At 45.0% G+C, this 18956-nt stretch overlaps 1 protein-coding gene across 2 annotated transcripts in view; it reads right to left on the bottom strand.

The window, feature by feature from the left end:
• Positions 1 to 18956, bottom strand: part of ELOVL5 (ELOVL fatty acid elongase 5) — an 88421-nt gene that overhangs the window by 49319 nt on the left and 20146 nt on the right. For both annotated transcript variants that reach the window (XM_069726793.1, XM_069726792.1), the window contains exon 3: positions 15341 to 15528. In XM_069726793.1, the coding sequence (XP_069582894.1) occupies positions 15341 to 15528 (188 nt within the window). The remainder of the gene's footprint in view (positions 1 to 15340; positions 15529 to 18956) is intronic.

Genomic DNA, 18956 nt, shown 5'->3' with positions numbered 1-18956 from the left:
AGAATGGCCACTACACAGTGTAGGGGGCTGTGCTGCTATACCTGAGAATGGCCACTACACAGTGTAGGGGGCTGTGCTGCTATACCTGAGAATGGCCACTACACCACTACACAGTGTAGGGATCTGTGCTACTATACATGAGAATGGCCACTACACAGTGTAGGGAGCTGTGCCGCTATACCTGAGAATGGCCACTACACAGTGTAGGGAGCTGTGCCGCTATACCTGAGAATGGCCACTACACAGTGTATGGAGCTGTGCTGCTATACCTGAGAATGGCCACTACACAGTGTAGGGAGCTGTGCTGCTATACCTGAGAATGGCCACTACACAGTGTAGGGAGCTGTGCTGCTATACCCGAGAATGGCCACTACACAGTGTAGGGAGCTGTTCTGCTATACCTGAGAATGGCCACTACACAGTGTAGGGAGCTGTGCTGCTATACCCGAGAATGGCCACTACACAGTGTAGGGAGCTGTGCTGCTATACCTGAGAATGGCCACTACACAGTGTAGGGAGCTGTGCTGCTATACCTGAGAATGGCCACTACACAGTGTAGGGAGCTGTGCTGCTATACCCGAGAATGGCCACTACACAGTGTAGGGAGCTGTTCTGCTATACCTGAGAATGGCCACTACACAGTGTAGGGAGCTGTGCTGCTATACCCGAGAATGGCCACTACACAGTGTAGGGAGCTGTGCTGCTATACATGAGAATGGCCACTACACAGTGTAGGGAGCTGTGCTACTATACCTGAGAATGGCCACTACACAGTGTAGGGAGCTCTGCTGCTATACCTGAGAATGGCCACTACACAGTGTAGGGAGCTGTGCTACTATACCTGAGAATGGCCACTACACAGTGTAGGGAGCTGTGCTGCTATACCTGAGAATGGCCACTACACAGTGTAGGGAGCTGTGCTGCTATACCCGAGAATGGCCACTACACAGTGTAGGGAGCTGTTCTGCTATACCTGAGAATGGCCACTACACAGTGTAGGGAGCTGTGCTGCTATACCTGAGAATGGCCACTACACAGTGTAGGGAGCTGTGCTGCTATACCCGAGAATGGCCACTACACAGTGTAGGGAGCTGTTCTGCTATACCTGAGAATGGCCACTACACAGTGTAGGGAGCTGTGCTGCTATACCCGAGAATGGCCACTACACAGTGTAGGGAGCTGTGCTGCTATACATGAGAATGGCCACTACACAGTGTAGGGAGCTGTGCTACTATACCTGAGAATGGCCACTACACAGTGTAGGGAGCTCTGCTGCTATACCTGAGAATGGCCACTACACAGTGTAGGGAGCATAGTAACATAGTTAGGCTACGTTCACATTAGCGTTGCGCGCCGCTGCGTCGGCGACGCAACGCACGCCGCACAAAAAAAGCGCGCAAACGCATGCAAAAACGCTGCGTTTTGCGACGCGTGCGTCGTTTTTTGACGAAAATCGGACGCACGAAAAATGCAACTTGTTGCATTTTCTTGCGTCCGACGCTAGCGTCGGAAACGACGCACGTGTCGGAAAACGCAACAAAAAAAACGCACGCGTCCCCCATGTTAAACAAAGGGGCGCGTCGCCACTGCGTCGCCGACGCAACAGCGACGCACATTAGCGGAATGCTAATGTGAACGTAGCCTAAGTAAGGCCAAAAAAAAGACATTTGTCCATCCAGTTCAGCCTATATTCCATCATAATAAATCCCCAGATCTACGTCCTTCTACAGAACCTAATAATTGTATGATACAATATTGTTCTGCTCCAGGAAGACATCCAGGCCTCTCTTGAACCCCTCGACTGACTTCGCCATCACCACCTCCTCAGGCAAGCAATTCCAGATTCTCACTGCCCTAACAGTAAAGAATCCTCTTCTATGTTGGTGGAAAAACCTTCTCTCCTCCAGACGCACACAATGCCCCCTTGTGCCCGTCACCTTCCTTGGTATAAACAGATCCACAGCGAGATATTTGTATTGTCCCCTTATATACTTATACATGGTTATTAGATCGGCCCTCAGTCGTCTTTTTTCTAGACTAAATAATCCTAATTTCGCTAATCTATCTGGGTATTGTAGTTCTCCCATCCCCTTTATTAATTTTGTTGCCCTCCTTTGTACTCGCTCTAGTTCCATTATATCCTTCCTGAGCACCGGTGCCCAAAACTGGACACAGTACTCCATGTGCGGTCTAACTAGGGATTTGTACAGAGGCAGTATAATGCTCTCATCATCATGTGTATCCAGACCTCTTTTAGCAGTGCTGCTATACCTGAGAATGGCCACTACACAGTGTAGGGAGCTGTGCTGCTATACCGGAGAATGGCCACTACACAGTGTAGGGAGCTGTGCTGCTATACCTGAGAACGGCCACTACACCGTGTAGGGAGCCGTGCTACTATACCTGAGAATGACCACTACACAGTGTAGGGAGCTGTGCTGCTATACCTGAGAATGGCCACTACACAGTGTAGGGAGCTGTGCTGCTATACCTGAGAATGGCCACTACACAGTGTAGGGAACTGTGCTGCTATACCTGAGAATGGCCACTACACAGTGTAGGGAGCTGTGCTGCTATACCTGAGAATGGCCACTACACAGTGTAGGGAGCTGTGCTGCTATACCCGAGAATGGCCACTACACAGTGTAGGGAGCTCTGCTGCTATACCTGAGAATGGCCACTACACAGTGTAGGGAGCTGTGCTGCTATACCTGAGAACGGCCACTACACCGTGTAGGGAGCCGTGCTACTATACCTGAGAATGACCACTACACAGTGTAGGGAGCTGTGCTGCTATACCTGAGAATGGCCACTACACAGTGTAGGGAGCTGTGCTACTATACCTGAGAATGGCCACTACACAGTGTAGGGAGCTCTGCTGCTATACCTGAGAATGGCCACTACACAGTGTAGGGAGCTGTGCCGCTATACCTGAGAATGGCCACTACACAGTGTAGGGAGCATAGTAACATAGTTAGGCTACGTTCACATTAGCGTTGCGCGCCGCTGCGTCGGCGACGCAACGCACGACGCACAAAAAAAGCGCGCAAACGCATGCAAAAACGCTGCGTTTTGCGACGCGTGCGTCGTTTTTTGACGAAAATCGGACGCACGAAAAATGCAACTTGTTGCATTTTCTTGCGTCCGACGCTAGCGTCGGAAACGACGCACGTGTCGGAAAACGCAACAAAAAAAACGCACACGTCCCCCATGTTAAACATAGGGGCGCGTCGCCGCTGCATCGCCGACGCAACAGCGACGCTCATTAGCGGAATGCTAATGTGAACGTAGCCTAAGTAAGGCCAAAAAAAAGACATTTGTCCATCCAGTTCAGCCTATATTCCATCATAATAAATCCCCAGATCTACGTCCTTCTACAGAACCTAATAATTGTATGATACAATATTGTGCTGCTCCAGGAAGACATCCAGGCCTCTCTTGAACCCCTCGACTGACTTCGCCATCACAACCTCCTCAGGCAAGCAATTCCAGATTCTCACTGCCCTAACAGTAAAGAATCCTCTTCTATGTTGGTGGAAAAACCTTCTCTCCTCCAGACGCACACAATGCCCCCTTGTGCCCGTCACCTTCCTTGGTATAAACAGATCCACAGCGAGATATTTGTATTGTCCCCTTATATACTTATACATGGTTATTAGATCGGCCCTCAGTCGTCTTTTTTCTAGACTAAATAATCCTAATTTCGCTAATCTATCTGGGTATTGTAGTTCTCCCATCCCCTTTATTAATTTTGTTGCCCTCCTTTGTACTCTCTCTAGTTCCATTATATCCTTCCTGAGCACCGGTGCCCAAAACTGGACACAGTACTCCATGTGCGGTCTAACTAGGGATTTGTACAGAGGCAGTATAATGCTCTCATCATGTGTATCCAGACCTCTTTTAGCAGTGCTGTTATACCTGAGAATGGCCACTACACAGTGTAGGGAGCTGTGCTGCTATACCTGAGAATGGCCACTACACAGCGTAGGGAGCTGTGCTACTGTACCCGAGAATGGCCACTACACAGTGTAGGGAGCTGTGCTACTATACATGAGAATGGCCACTACACAGTGTAGGGAGCTGTGCTGCTATACCTGAGAATGGTCACTACACAGTGTAGGGAGCTGTGCTGCTATACCTGAGAATGGCCACTACACAGTGTAGGGAGCTGTGCTGCTATACCTGAGAATGGCCACTACACAGTGTAGGGAGCTGTGCTGCTATACCCGAGAATGGCCACTACACAGTGTAGGGAGCTGTGCTGCTATACCCGAGAATGGCCACTACACAGTGTAGGGAGCTGTGCTGCTATACCTGAGAATGGCCACTACACAGTGTAGGGAGCTGTGCTGCTATACCTGAGAATGGCCACTACACAGTGTAGGGAGCTGTGCTGCTATACCTGAGAATGGCCACTACACAGTGTAGGGAGCTGTGCTGCTATACCTGAGAATGGCCACTACACAGTGTAGGGAGCTCTGCTGCTATACCCGAGAATGGCCACTACACAGTGTAGGGAGCAGTGCTGCTATACCCGAGAATGGCCACTACACAGTGTAGGGAGCTCTGCTGCTATACCTGAGAATGGCCACTACGCAGTGTAGGGAGCAGTGCTGCTATACCTGAGAATGGCCACTACACAGTGTAGGGAGCTGTGCTGCTATACCTGAGAATGGCCACTACACAGTGTAGGGAGCTGTGCTACTATACATGAGAATGGCCACTACACAGTGTAGGGAGCTCTGCTGCTATACCTGAGAATGGCCACTACACAGTGTAGGGAGCAGTGCTGCTATACCCGAGAATGGCCACTACACAGTGTAGGGAGCTCTGCTGCTATACCTGAGAATGGCCACTACAGTGTAGGGAGCTGTGCTACTATACATGAGAATGGCCACTACACAGTGTATGGAGCTCTGCTGCTATACCGGAGAATGGCCACTACACAGTGTAGGGAGCTGTGCTACTATACCTGAGAATGGCCACTACACAGTGTAGGGAGCTCTGCTGCTATACCTGAGAATGGCCACTACACAGTGTAGGGAGCAGTGCTGCTATACCCGAGAATGGCCACTACACAGTGTATGGAGCTGTGCTGCTATACCCGAGAATGGCCACTACACAGTGTAGGGAGCTGTGCTACTATACCTGAGAGGGGCCACTACACAGTGTAGGGAGCTCTGCTGCTATACCTGAGAATGGCCACTACACAGTGTAGGGAGCTGTGCTACTATACCTGAGAATGGCCACTACACAGTGTATGGAGCTGTGCTGCTATACCTGAGAATGGCCACTACACAGTGTAGGGAGCTGTGCTGCTACAGTTGTGGCCAAAAGTATTCACACCCCTGCAATTCTGTCAGATAATACTCAGTTTCTTCCTGAAAATGATAATAATACCAAAGAATTTGTGATTGCAATCTTCATTTAATTTGTCTTAAATGAAAAAACACAAAAGAGAATAAAGCAAAACATTGATCATTTCACACAAAACTCCAAAAATGGGCCAGACAAAAGTATTGGCACCCTCAGCCTAATACTTGGTTGCACAACCTTTAGCCAAAATAACTGCTACCAACCGCTTCCGGTAACCATCAATGAGTTTCTTACAATGCTCTTTGGAATTTTAGACCATTCTTCTTTGGCAAACTGCTCCAGGTCCCTGATATTTGAAGGGTGCCTTCTCCAAACTGCCATTTTTAGATCTCTCCACAGGTGTTCGATGGGATTCAGGTCTGGACTCATTGCTGGCCATCTTAGAAGTCTCCAGTGCTTTCTCTCAAACCATTTTCTAGTGCTTTTTGAAGTGTGTTTTGGGTCATTGTCCTGCTGGAAGACCCATGACCTCTGAGGGAGACCAGCTTTCTCACACTGGGCCCAACATTATGCTGCAAAATTTGTTGGTAGTCTTCAGACTTCATAATGCCATGCACACGGTCAAACAGTCCAGTGCCAGAGGCAGCAAAGCAACCCCAAAACATCAGGGAACCTCCGCCATGTCTGACTGTAGGGACCGTGATCTTTTCTTTGAATGCCTCTTTTTTTCTGCTGTAAACCTTTGCCCAAAAAGCTCTACTTTTGCCTCATCTGACCAGAGAACATTCATCCAAAACGTTTTAGGCTTTTTCAGGTAAGTTTTGGTAAACTCCAGCCTGGCTTTTTTATGTCTAGGGGTAAGAAGTGGGGTCTTCCTGGGTCTCCTACCATACTGTCCCTTTTCATTCAGACGTCGACGGATAATACGGGTTGACACTGTTGTACCCTCGGACTGCAGGGCAGCTTGAACTTGTTTGGATGTTAGTCGAGGTTCTTTATCCAACATCCGCACAATCTTGCGTTGAAATCTCTTGTCAATTTTTCTTTTCCGTCCACATCTAGGGAGGTTAGCCACAGTGCCATGGGCTTTACACTTCTTGACACTGCGCACGGTAGACACAGGAACATTCAGGTCTTTGGGGATGGGATACCTGAGAATGACCACTACACAGTGTAGGGAGCTGTGCTGCTATACCTGAGGATGGCCACTACACAGTGAAGGGAGCAGTGCTGCTATACCTGAGAATGGCCACTACACAGTGTAGGGAGCTGTGCTGCTATACCTGAGAATGGCCACTACACAGTGTAGGGAGCAGTGCTGCTATACCTGAGAATGGCCACTACACAGTGTAGGGAGCAGTGCTGCTATACCTGAGAATGGCCACTACACAGTGTAGGGAGCAGTGCTGCTATACCTGAGGATGGCCACTACACAGTGTAGGGAGCAGTGCTGCTATACCTGAGAATGGCCACTACACAGTGTAGGGAGCTGTGCTATTCAGGCTCTGTACATGGTTTACATGCAGCCATCACCTGAACTGCAAGCAGCTGATCATGGGGGTGCAAGGTGTCGGACCGCCACAAGCTTATATTGATGATCTATCTACTGTATATAATATGATTTATCAATGTAAGCTTGGTGTAATATCGATAGTAAACACAAGTTACTTACATGTGTTGTAGTTGGAAGACATTTTTACACATCTGCTATTTTGTATGGTACAAAGCTGTCTTTATGTTTAGCCATTATCCAGGTTTAATTACAGTGTCTATCATGGCATAATTGTAGCATGCAAGTGCTGTGCAAATCATCGTCATCGAACTATACTTGCAATTTGATGTAAGAATGACTGCTACGCTGGGCAGATAGCATGTAAATGGGCCTGAGTAGCAGAGAGCTGTGCCCGTCACACAACGAAGGGGACACGGGCTCGCTGGGGCATCGCTCCTCACTGGTCTGATATTTCTGATAGTTCTAGGGGTCAGTAATTGGTAATACACTGTTAATACAGGGATATATTATCATTTTTAGCATGTGTAACATATCCATGTCCATATCCATGAAAGCATGATGTCACACGGCCACTTTGCCAAATGGTGTTCAAAGTAGTATCAGTACAGTTCAGTGGTTTCCAAACCAGATCTTTTCCCCGATGTATTTGCCTTTATTTTAACTGCATTAAAAAGGAATCTATCCAGCGATGTGTCACTGACTGGGCTGCTTTGCGTAGGTTTATAAAATCCCTGTTTTATCAGCAGGAGATTATCACTAGAGGACTAGTAAACCTGCTGCTATGTAGTCCAACCACACCCACACCACTGATTGGCTGCTTTCTCCCTATGCACAGTGTCCATAGAAAGCTGTCAATCATTGGTGTGGGCGGGGTTATACAGGACTCAGCGTTCAGAGAACTGCTAGATGTGCAGCAGATAAAACAGTTTTTAACCAAAACGTGACGATGGCCTACATGTAGACACGGCATAAAACATAGGGGGCTGCCAGACAGAATACACTGCTACATGTAAGGGCTACTGATTCCTGTAACAAGTGAGGGACTGTGTCAGCAGAGAATGTTGATACACGTACAGTCATTTGAAAAACTAAGTACACCCTTTTTAAAGTCTATGGTTTTACATATCAAGGCATAAGAAAGCATCTGGTCCTTAGAAGGTAGATAAATTAGGCAAATACAACAATACAAAACAATTTACAATGGATCATTATTTGTTTAACCCCTTAGTGATGGAGCCAAATTTTTTTTAAATCTGACCAGTGTCACTCTGTGCGGCAATTACTCTGGAACTTTTCAACAAATCCCAGTGATTTTGAGATTGTTTTTTCGTGACACATTATGCTTTATGATAATCGTAAATTGAGGTCAATATGTTTTTGTGCTTATTTATAAAAAAAATATCAGAAATTTGAGAAAAATGTTAAAAAAATTAGCAATTTTCAAACTTTGATGATTATCCCTTTAATTCAGATAATCATACCACAGCAAAACATTAATAAATAACATTACCCTCATGTTCCCTCCGGCTTTACTTCAGCAGCATTTGTAAAATGTTATTTTATTTTGTTAGCATTTTAGGAGGTTTAAAAATGTAGCAGTAATTTTTCATTTTTTCAAGGAAATTTACAAAAAAAAATTTTTTAGGGACCTATCCAGGTTTGAAATGACTTTGGAGGTCCTGTATATTGGGAAACCCCCAAAAGTGATACCATTTTAAAAAACAGCACCCCCTGACATATTGAAAACTGCAGTCTGGTAGTTTATTAACCCTTCAGATGATTTTCAGGAATTAATGCAAAGTGGCAAATATCAGGGCCACACAATCATGATCGGAGGGCACCAATTGGGATAAAGAGGAAGCCCCCACACTCTGTTAACCATTTATATGATGTAGTCACTATTGACAGCAGCATCTAAGGGGTTAAACAGATATGGACGGTGCAAACACTGATCGTGGCTGATGCAGCAAGTTGTCAGCTATAGTGGACAGCCGACAGCTGCTGGATTGTCACCTGTATGGGGAGGATATTCTCTTATATCTCAGGTCAGTTATAAGACGTATTGGCGGTCATTAAGGAGTTAACAAAAAGGGTGTCCAAAATGTAGAAACCGTGAATGAAAAACTAAGTACACCCCATGAATCAGACTGTTAAACCACCTCTGGCAGCATTAACATGAGGTAACTGTTTTCTGTATGACTATAGGTCATTCTTCACTAATGTTGCTAAAGTTCACTGGGGTTTGTGGACATTTCTTTATGCGCAGCTCTCTTAAAGGGGTTGTCCACTACTAGAACAACCCCTTTTTGATCAAAATGTTTGGCGCCGACCAAATAATAAAGCTTATTCTCTCCTTCCGTGCCGGCGCCGTTCCACGGTATTGGCACTCGCTCTCCCGGGGGTTCCATGCAGTGTTGTGACACACGACGCCGGAGCTCCATCAGCGCTGCCGTCACTGTCGCTGCCTTAGGACAAATCAAACATGAAACTGCGTCTGATCTCGGAATCTCTATTTCTTCTGATTGGGCACCAGCGTTACGTGTCACAACAACAGCACGGGTGCCCAGCGTGCCAACACTGCGGGAACGGCGCCAGCAGGCGAGGGGAGTATAAGCTGTATTATATTATGGGGGCCAAGCAAGGGGTATAACATTCAGACCTCAGCATCTGAATGGGGTTGAGCCTGGACTTTGACTGTGCCATTGCAACACCTTGATCCTCTTCTTTTTTGGACATTCTGTTGTAAATTTGCTGGCGTGTTTGGGTCATTGTACTATTGCATTGCCCAACTCTTACACAGATGGCTGCGCATTTGATAGCCATCCTTTTGTAATTGTACTGTCGGGAACTTGAACATTTAACATGCTGAGGCCTTTAGAGCTCTGGAGCTGTTGGCATCATCTCTGACCACTGATCACCTTCGATTTTGGGGGCGACAGGTTCCCTTTAAGGTTGTGTTTACCCAATTTTAAGACTGGCTTTTTTTTCTATTATGTCCTGATCTGTAAAGCCTGAAAATTCAAAGAAGGTGAACTCATGCCTGTATGTTGTAAACCATCACTCTGACAGATAACGACCAGAGTAACCATATCTAATTTAATCCTGGACTATCTGTCGGGAATATAGAGACTAATCTTTTGGCTAGCTATTAGTGTTATCGTGTGCTATTCCAGGTTAATGTAGCTCACGTTAATGTAGCTGGAGAGTCAGGTCACATTTTTGAGACTGATTATATTTGCTCTCACTGGTCAAGTGTACTTTAGTCTGATCACACCATGGTAAAAGTGAAACGATTGCACTTTCGCCTATATCTGCACTGAACCACATTCCAATAGATAGTAACATTCACAATCCATAAAGTTGGAATACCGCTATAGCCCAAATTTCTAGAGAGGTCAATCGGTGCTACATCCCAAATATACACAATAAAAACAGGGAGAAAAAAAAAGTATCAATAAAGCTAAAATAGGTGACACATTATTGTTTATGGTTTTGCAGCAGAAATATATTTTGGCTTTTTTTGGGGGGGAAATAAATACCATAATTGTGGTGTCATGTGGCGTAAAACTGCCATACAAATGGGACATGTACAGCAAATGTTATTCTTGATCTGGATGAGTGTTAGGCTAGGGCACCACAGACTGAAATAAGACGATTTATACAAGGTTACATGCCAATCTCTTTTCACTAGTGACACATTGAAGTTGTCGGAGTTCTGGTAATATTGCACTTAGTGCTGTAGGGCCATCAGAGACTCAGATTTCCTCTTCATGTTCAATCCATACGAAGGTGAGGACAGTGACGCCAGGGCTGGTTGGGCACCACGTGTCACAACAACCGCACCAGAGCTCCAGGGAACGGCGACGGCACAGGTTGCGAGTATAGGTTTATTTTAAATCGGGGCCAAACATATAGTTCAAGAAGGGGTTGTCCTAGTAGTGGACAACCCCTCTGAGGCAGACCTATGAGCACAGAGCCTGTACGGCAGGTGTCCAAACCTATGCTTATGGCGAGAATTCCTTTGCTCTATGGCTCTTTCTGAAAGTCATATTCGTAACCTGTGTTTGCATAAAGAAATTTGCACAGTGGTTCAATTACAAAGTGGAAATTGGGAAACACGTCATCAAAGACTGCAGGCAGGTGATTTTCATAGCAATTTAGATGGAAAGCTTCCTCTAACGACAGGGAAGTTCCACCCTAAGAATAGCTTTCCACATGACCACAATTAGGACACCACTCGTTTTACAACTACTGTTTAGGCGACTAGAATGGGATCCTTCGCTTTCAGCTTTGTTGATGATGATAATTGCATCCCAGCAGGAAAACAATTGAAATCTTTCACGATAGAGTCCCTTATAAATAGAAGTAGTATTCCAGCTTGGAAAGTGATGGCTCATCACTGCTTCTTCTCAGCAGAGACTTGTGATGAACTCTGGCACTGTAAAAGTCCCGTCTTGGTCTAGAACAAGTCGGCACTTGCTATTTATTTTCTTCAACGTTTCCTTCTAACTCATTTGTGCAGGTAGCATTACTTCAGGAGCCAATGAACGCTTCCTTACACATTCCTAGAAGTAATCCATCCAGTTATGCCCTGGTAACAGATTTGTATGTGCACGGCCTAGCTCTTTCTCCGTACTAGTCCAGCTACGCTGTCCTCTGGGCATTTAAAATCGCCTGAAATCCACTTCACTTATCACAAGTTCAGAATTCTACGCTTTCCCTCCCCTATGCTTTACACTGCAGCTTTACTTGCTCAAACTACCGTAATTCAAAATATTCCAGCGCAATCAAATTGATGCACAGTATCTTAGTTTGATGCATCGTTGTGTCTATTTGATCCAACCAAGATTAACAACATTTCAACCAAGTAGGTTTTTTTCCAGAACAGTCTGTGTAGATTGCGGATAACGCTGGTTCATTCATCTGGAGGTTTATATCCGCCGTTACACTGTTTCCCTTATTGGTAATCTGTACAGATTATTCTTTAAAATAAACCACTTGGTTGAAATGTTGGAATATAATCTGATAACACAGGTCTAAATAGTGTTTTTTTCAGGTGCCAAGGTTTTTGAATGGATTTAGGGTATTTTGTAGGGGCTGAATTAAAAAATCCCATTACTTTTGCTGAATTGCTTCTAGTTCTTGAGATACTGCATGCATGAAAATAATGCATTCCCCCTAAGCCACTTGTGTGTGATAAATACAATAGCTTTTGGTCTTTTGACTCTTTAACAGTGTCTTAGGTATTGAAACATCCCATATCATTATTTGGTATTTCAATTTGTAGGCTTACAATGCTATAAAAGCGACTTTTTGAAGCCAGAAATATACTGTAATTAATTAACTATTAAATATCTCAGAAACTGGAGTCAATCTGGCAAAACCAAAGTCATATTCTTAATCAGCACCATAAAGGTAATATAATATCCCCCTGGTCACTGCCCCCAAAGCTTCGTACATCGCTGTAGAGAAACCCAATAAGTGACAGCTTGGATAACTAGGCCAGGACACGTCTTGCACCAGAAGGTAGATTATGTGATGGGAAACTCTGCTTTCCAGTCACAAAGAACATTGTGTGTCCATGTCACAAATTCCAGAATTATTTGCCGGTCTGGAGTGTGAGCATTCCTGCAGCTCTTTCAATGACGTGAATTAACCCTTCACTGAGTATGAAACATTATATGCTGACCTCAGTCAGAAGACAAATCCCGGCTTCAATTGTAATATGATGACATGCTGGCCATATACATACAGCTCTGTTCACAAGACTGCATAGCCTCAGGGTTGGTGTAACCCGATGCATAGCATAAGATTATCATTTTGTCATCTATTGTGCTGTTGTGAAGATAATGAGATGTGTAATAATGGGAAATGACACACAGAAAACGTATTTAACACACTTACTGAAATGTATTTCATACTTGGTATGACAGCCTTTGTTAGTGATGACAGCTTCAAGACGCCTCCTGTATGGAGAAACTAGTCGCATGCATTGCTCAGGAGTGATTTTGGCCCATTATTCCACACAAACACTCATCAAATTCTGAAAGTTCCATGGACTCCTATGAACGCTGAGCTTTAGTTCCTTCCATTAATTTTCTATTGGATTTAGATTACGCGATTAACTGGGCCATTCTAGCAGCTTTATTTTCTTTCTTTGAAACTAATTTAAGAGTTTTCTTGGCTCTGTGTTTGGGATCATCGTACATTTCAGCTTCACCATCCTGGTAGATAGCGGCAGATTTTTACCAAGAAAGTCTTGGTACATTTGTCCATTCATCCTTCCTTCGATCATATGAAGATTGCCAGTGCTGTATCTACTATATAATTGTCTAAGGGTCACTTCCGTCTGTCTTTCTGTCTGTCACGGATATTCATTGGTCGCGGCTTGGTCATGGAAATCCAAGTCGCTGATTGGTCGTGGCTGTTTTGCCGCGACCAATCAGCGACTGGCACAGTCCGGAAGAAAATGGCCGCTCCTTACTCCCCGCAGTCACTGCCCGGCGCCCGCATACTCCCCTCCAGTCACCGCTCACACAGTGTTAATGCCGGCAGTAACGGACCGCTTTATGCCGTGGGTAACGCACTCCATTACCGCCGCTATTAATCCTGTATGTCCCCAACATTTTACTATTGATGCTGCCTATGCGGCATCAATAGTAAAAAAAATGTAATGTTAAAAAAACAAAAAACCTGCTATACTCACCCTCAGTAGTCTGCCGAGCCGCTCGCGCCTGCCGCCATCTTCCGTTCCCAACAATGCATTGCAAAATTACCCATTAGACTTAGCGGTCTCGCGAGACCGCTAAGTCATCTGGGTAATTTCGCAATGCATCCTGGGAACGGAAGATGGCGGCAGGCACGAGCGGCTCGGCGGAGCTTCGGTGGATCCCAGGGGTGAGTATATAACTATTTTTTTTTTAACAGGGATATGGTGCCGACACTGCTGTATACTACATGGGCTGTGTTAGATACCGCGTGGCTCTGTGTTGTATAAAACATAGGCAGTGTTATATACTGCGGGGGCTGTGTGATATACTCCGTGGGCTGTGCTAGATATTACGTGACCACTGTTATATACTGTGTGGGCAGTGTTATATACTACGTGACTGGACAATATACTACGTGGCTCTGTGCTGGATACTACGTCGCTGGGCAACATACTATGTGGCTGGGCAATATACTACGTGACTGGGCAATACACTATGTGGCTGGGCAATATACTACATGGCTGGGCAATATACTACGTGACTGGGCAATATACTACGTGGGCTGTGCAATATACTATGCATATTCTAGAATACCCAATGCGTTCGAATCGGGCCACCATCTAGTGCTGAATAACAGCCCCACAGCATGATGTTACCACCTCCAAACTTCACTGTTGGTATGGTGTTTGGGAAGGAAGGGGGGGGGGGGTGATGACCACAAACTTTGTCTGTATTGCGGCATCCAAGGAGTTCAATTTTGGCCTCATGTCACCAGACTATATTCTCCCAGTATTTCAGAGGCTTGCCTAAGTGTTGTTGAGCAAATCTTAAATGCTTGAACACGCTTTTTGTTAAAGTCTTGCGTGTTGAGAATGATACAGGCCATGGAGTTTGAGTGCATTACTGACAGTTTTCTTTGAAAAATTGTACCTGCCGATTCCAGGTCTTTCTGTAGCTTTGTACAGGTGGTCCTTGGCTCTTGGACAACTCTTCTGATAATTTTTTTTCACTCCTCTTTCTGAAATCTTCTGGGGAACACCTGGTCGTGGCTGGTTTATGGTGAAATAATGTTCTTTCCACTTCCGGATTATGGCCCCAACAGTGCCCACTACAGCTTTCCATAGTTTAGAAATTCTTCTGTAACTAATGCCATCAGTATGTTTTGCAACAATAAGGTTGAACAGGTCTTGAGACATCTCACTAGCTTTATTCATCATGAGAGGTTTCTCGTGTGGCACTTTGGTAACGAGACACCTTTTTGTAGGCCAGCAGTAGAACCAGCTGATATTATTTTGCCCTAAAAGGGCAGGATAGCTTTCTAATCACTGATAACTGGTCATCATTGTTCTTCCGGTATGGATAAAGAAAGAATTTAATTACAAAGCTTCTCTTATACTGTGCAATGTGAAACACGTATAGCACACGGATGCTATATGTGTGCTATATGTGTTTTTTTATGGACCTATGGACTTTTATTGGCTATGTCATCCATGCTGATGAAAAAAACGGACATGTTTCTATGTGATTTGTACAGACACGAGGTCTGTGTAAAAACACAGAGATGTGAGCAGCCCCATAAGTTATAATTGGTATGGGGGTACTCGTGAGAAAACAGATACCATATGTACTGGAAACACGGACATGGGAAGAAGCCTTAGTCACATTGTAAATGATACGTTGAGGCTTTGTGCCATAGTTCCTCTCTGCTTTGAATGTCAAACTAATGACAGACACAGAAGATAAGTCATCATAAAAAAATGATAGTCCTGGTGACACTATAAGTGTGTGCATTCAGTCTTACCTCATAAAACATGTAGAGTGAGAGCAGCGTAAGGCCGAGGTTATAGACCACCAGAATCCCTCTGCAGGACACAGGTTGTCTGTTCTTCATGTACTTGGGTCCATTCCATACAATAATTAAATACAGGACGGTGCACACAAAGGTGGGGATGTAATTATCCAACATGAACCAGCCTTTCACTCGCGGGTCTGAGGTAAAAAGAAAAGAACTTCACATGAGAGACTTCATAAAGCACAAACTACTATAGAGCTTATAGTCATCAAGTGGCAACTGACATCTGTGGGAAAAATGTCCGGCCACAAGCTCATCAAGTGCAGTCACGTCCAGCAGCTTTTCATGCATTTACAGCAGCTCCGACAACTTTGGAGACTAGCAGGGCCCAAATCATTAATTAAAATATATGCCACATAGCATATATATTAGAAATGTTCTCCAGCCTATTTGATGAATTCCCTCTACAGCGTCCGGGCATCTAGACCTACTGTAGCCTTAGTTCTTTTCTACAAAAACCATATATAAGTGAAAATGGCAAAATGTAATGAAGATAAAATACAGGATGAAACTTTATATAGGCAAACCGCAAAACCAACGTCAATCAAAATTGAAGGTTACATTGCAAAAGCAGAAATCACCAGTACATATTTATTTTGGCGCTATCCTTTTCTCTCACATTACGTAAATTTCTATTCGGCCATTTCGTTCTGATATCAGTCTGAAAACTGGGAGACAGCCCAATTACAGCTCAGGTTCCTAAAGGGCAGCGATATAGCAGAATGTATCATGGCATAACTGGGCATACATGCCAGATAATTGTACCAATATCATACCAGCTACAAGGCCAAATTCAGACCTCTATGATAGACCGTCCACGCACAGAACGTGATGTATGGAAAGGACGTGGGTCTGCAACCCCAACTCAACGGTCTCATGTAAGCCGGATAAGCTTCAGAGTTTGGATCAGGAGACCCATGGCCAGTTTGTACATTGCAGCACGTTCTCGGACCCTGATACACTGGGTATGAATGAGGCCTAAGGGCTGCTATACTGGGCTCCTCCTTATTTAGCAAAACAGATTGACCAATTTAGAGGATTACTAGTTTCAGATACTCTTTAAGCGCATCTGCACACTTTATTTGGTGCAGAAATTTCTATATCTATTAGCAGGAAAATACCGTATATACTCGAGTACAAGCCGACCCGAGTATAAGCCGAGACACCTAATTTTGCCACGGAAAACTGGGTAAGCTTATTGACTCGAGTATCAGCCGGGTATGCATTGTCCCCTCATCGCTGTCCTGCTATGTGTGGCTCTCCTGTTGTATGTACGTGGCTCCTCCGTCCTCCCCCTGTTGTATGCATGACTCCTCCATCCTCCCCCTGTTGTATGCATGGCTCCTCCGTCCTCCCTCTGTTATATACATTGCTCCTCCGTCCTCCCCTTGTTGTATGCATGGCTCCTCCGTCCTCCCCCTGTTGTATGCATTGCTCCTCCGTACTCCCCCTGTTGTGTGCATGGCTCCTCCGTCCTCCCCCTATTGTGTGCATGGTTCCTCCGTCCTCCCCCTATTGTGTGCATGGCTCCTCAGTCCTCCCCCTGTTGTGTGCATGGCTCCTTCGTCCTCCCCCTGTTGTATGCATAGCTCCTCCGTCCTCCCCCTGTTGTATGCATGGCTCCTCCATCCTCCCCCTATTGTGTGCATGGTTCCTCCGTCCTCCCCCTGTTGTGTGCATGGCTCCTCAGTCCTCCCCATGTTGTGTGCATGGCTCCTCCGTCCTCCCCATGTTGTGTGCATGGTTCCGCTTGGCTCCCCCCGTCCTCCTCCGTTCTTCCCCATCCTACTCGCTGCACATCCCTGCATCTTTCTGCTGTCCTGGGACTGGCAGCTTCTTCCTGTGTTCAGCGGTCACGTGGTACCGCTCATTAAAGTAATGAATATGCACTCCACGCCTATGGGAGTGGAGTCGCGTCCATATTCCCTACTTTAATGAGTGGTACCACATGACCGCTGAACACAGGAAGAAGCTGCCTCGCCGGGACTACAGAGTGATGCAAGGAGGACTTGCAGCGATCGCACGAAGAGTGGGTGAGTATGATATGACAGCCGCCCGCTCCTGCGGCTCCCCCTCCCTCGCCGACACCCTGGGACCATGACTCATGTATAAGCCGAGGGGGCCGTTTTCAGCACAAAAAAAATGTGCTGAAAATCTCAGCTTATACACGAGTATATATGGTAGGTGCTTTTTTTGCCATGTTTTTGATACTTTTTTATATGCATTTTTGTTGCAGATTTTTCCCCACTCATTAGTACCAGTGAAAATTGCAGCAATAACGCTGGAAGAACTGACATTATGCAGACTTACATCTGCGCCAAATCTACAAGTCACAAATTAGCAACGTGTGCATGAGACTTGAAGATTCTTACTCACTTTGCAGGCATCAGGAAACCCTGCAGATTTTGTGATAAATCTGCAACGTGTGCACAGACCCTAAAGGGGTTTTTCCAATGAGCACATTTAGCACTTTTAAATGCTAAATGTACAATTGATCGGACAGCCCAACCTGTGTTAATGGGGAGTTAGTGCACATCCATGACTCATATCAAAGTCCAAAAGATATGTGTGCACCACCGCTCTATTCACATAGAGGACCCACCTTCTCAGGGTTGGTGTGATTCCCATAGGTCGGAGACCTAGCCTTTCAAAAGGTGATGAATGTATTGAGTGAGATTGCTCGTGTAAGAATATGCTTTAGCGCTAAACCATCACTGGAATTTCATCAGTTGAATTAAAGGGAATTTTCAAACACAATCCAAACTCCCTCCAAACTGTTAATATGGAGGATATAGTGCAAGGGTGTCATCCATACTTTTATTCATGCAATCTCTGACTCTCTGAATTAAAATCGCTGTTTTAATTCATATGCAAATGAGGATGAAGTGCTGTTGGCGTGATCGGAGCTCCCCCATCCTCTGCATGACTGACAGCTTATTGGCTTTACAGTCTAGCCTTCAAGACAAGTAGAAGAAAAGGGTGTTAGGCTGGGGACTAGAGCTGGAAAGCTCTGATCACACCCAGAGAACTTCAGTCTTATTTGCATATGAATTAAAAAAAGCAAAATTATTTAATCAAGGAGAACAAATTGCATAAGCAACAGTGTGGGTGATATTCTCTTTCACAGAGCAGCATGACCATATAAACGGTTTGGGAGGATGGTTTGTGCTGCTAGATTACTTTAAACTCATTTAGATTTTAGTTACTGGCAATAAAAAGAAAAACTAAAATAAATTAATTTTGGACCATATGTCTACTTTTATCCACTGTGTATTTAGAGAAATAATACTGGAAAGCACAGTGGATGCCACTCAATGAAGGCGTGATGGTCAACACATACAACTAACTGTTCTGCACTGCTATGCCCAAATCATCCACCATCAGATAAACAGGTGCTTCTCACTAAATTAGAATATCATCAAAAAAGTTAATTTATTTCAGTTCTTCAATACAAAAAGTGAATCTCCTATATTATATAGAGTCATTACAGAGTGATCTATTTCAAGTGTTTATTTCTGTTAATGTTGATGATTATGGCTTACAGCCAATGAAAACCCAAAAGTCA

The sequence above is a fragment of the Ranitomeya imitator genome, chromosome 5 (assembly GCF_032444005.1).
Source record: "Ranitomeya imitator isolate aRanImi1 chromosome 5, aRanImi1.pri, whole genome shotgun sequence".
Classification (NCBI taxonomy): Eukaryota; Metazoa; Chordata; class Amphibia; order Anura; family Dendrobatidae; genus Ranitomeya; species Ranitomeya imitator.
Note: the sequence above shows the minus strand (reverse complement) of the source record. Positions and strands in the feature narration are given on the sequence as shown.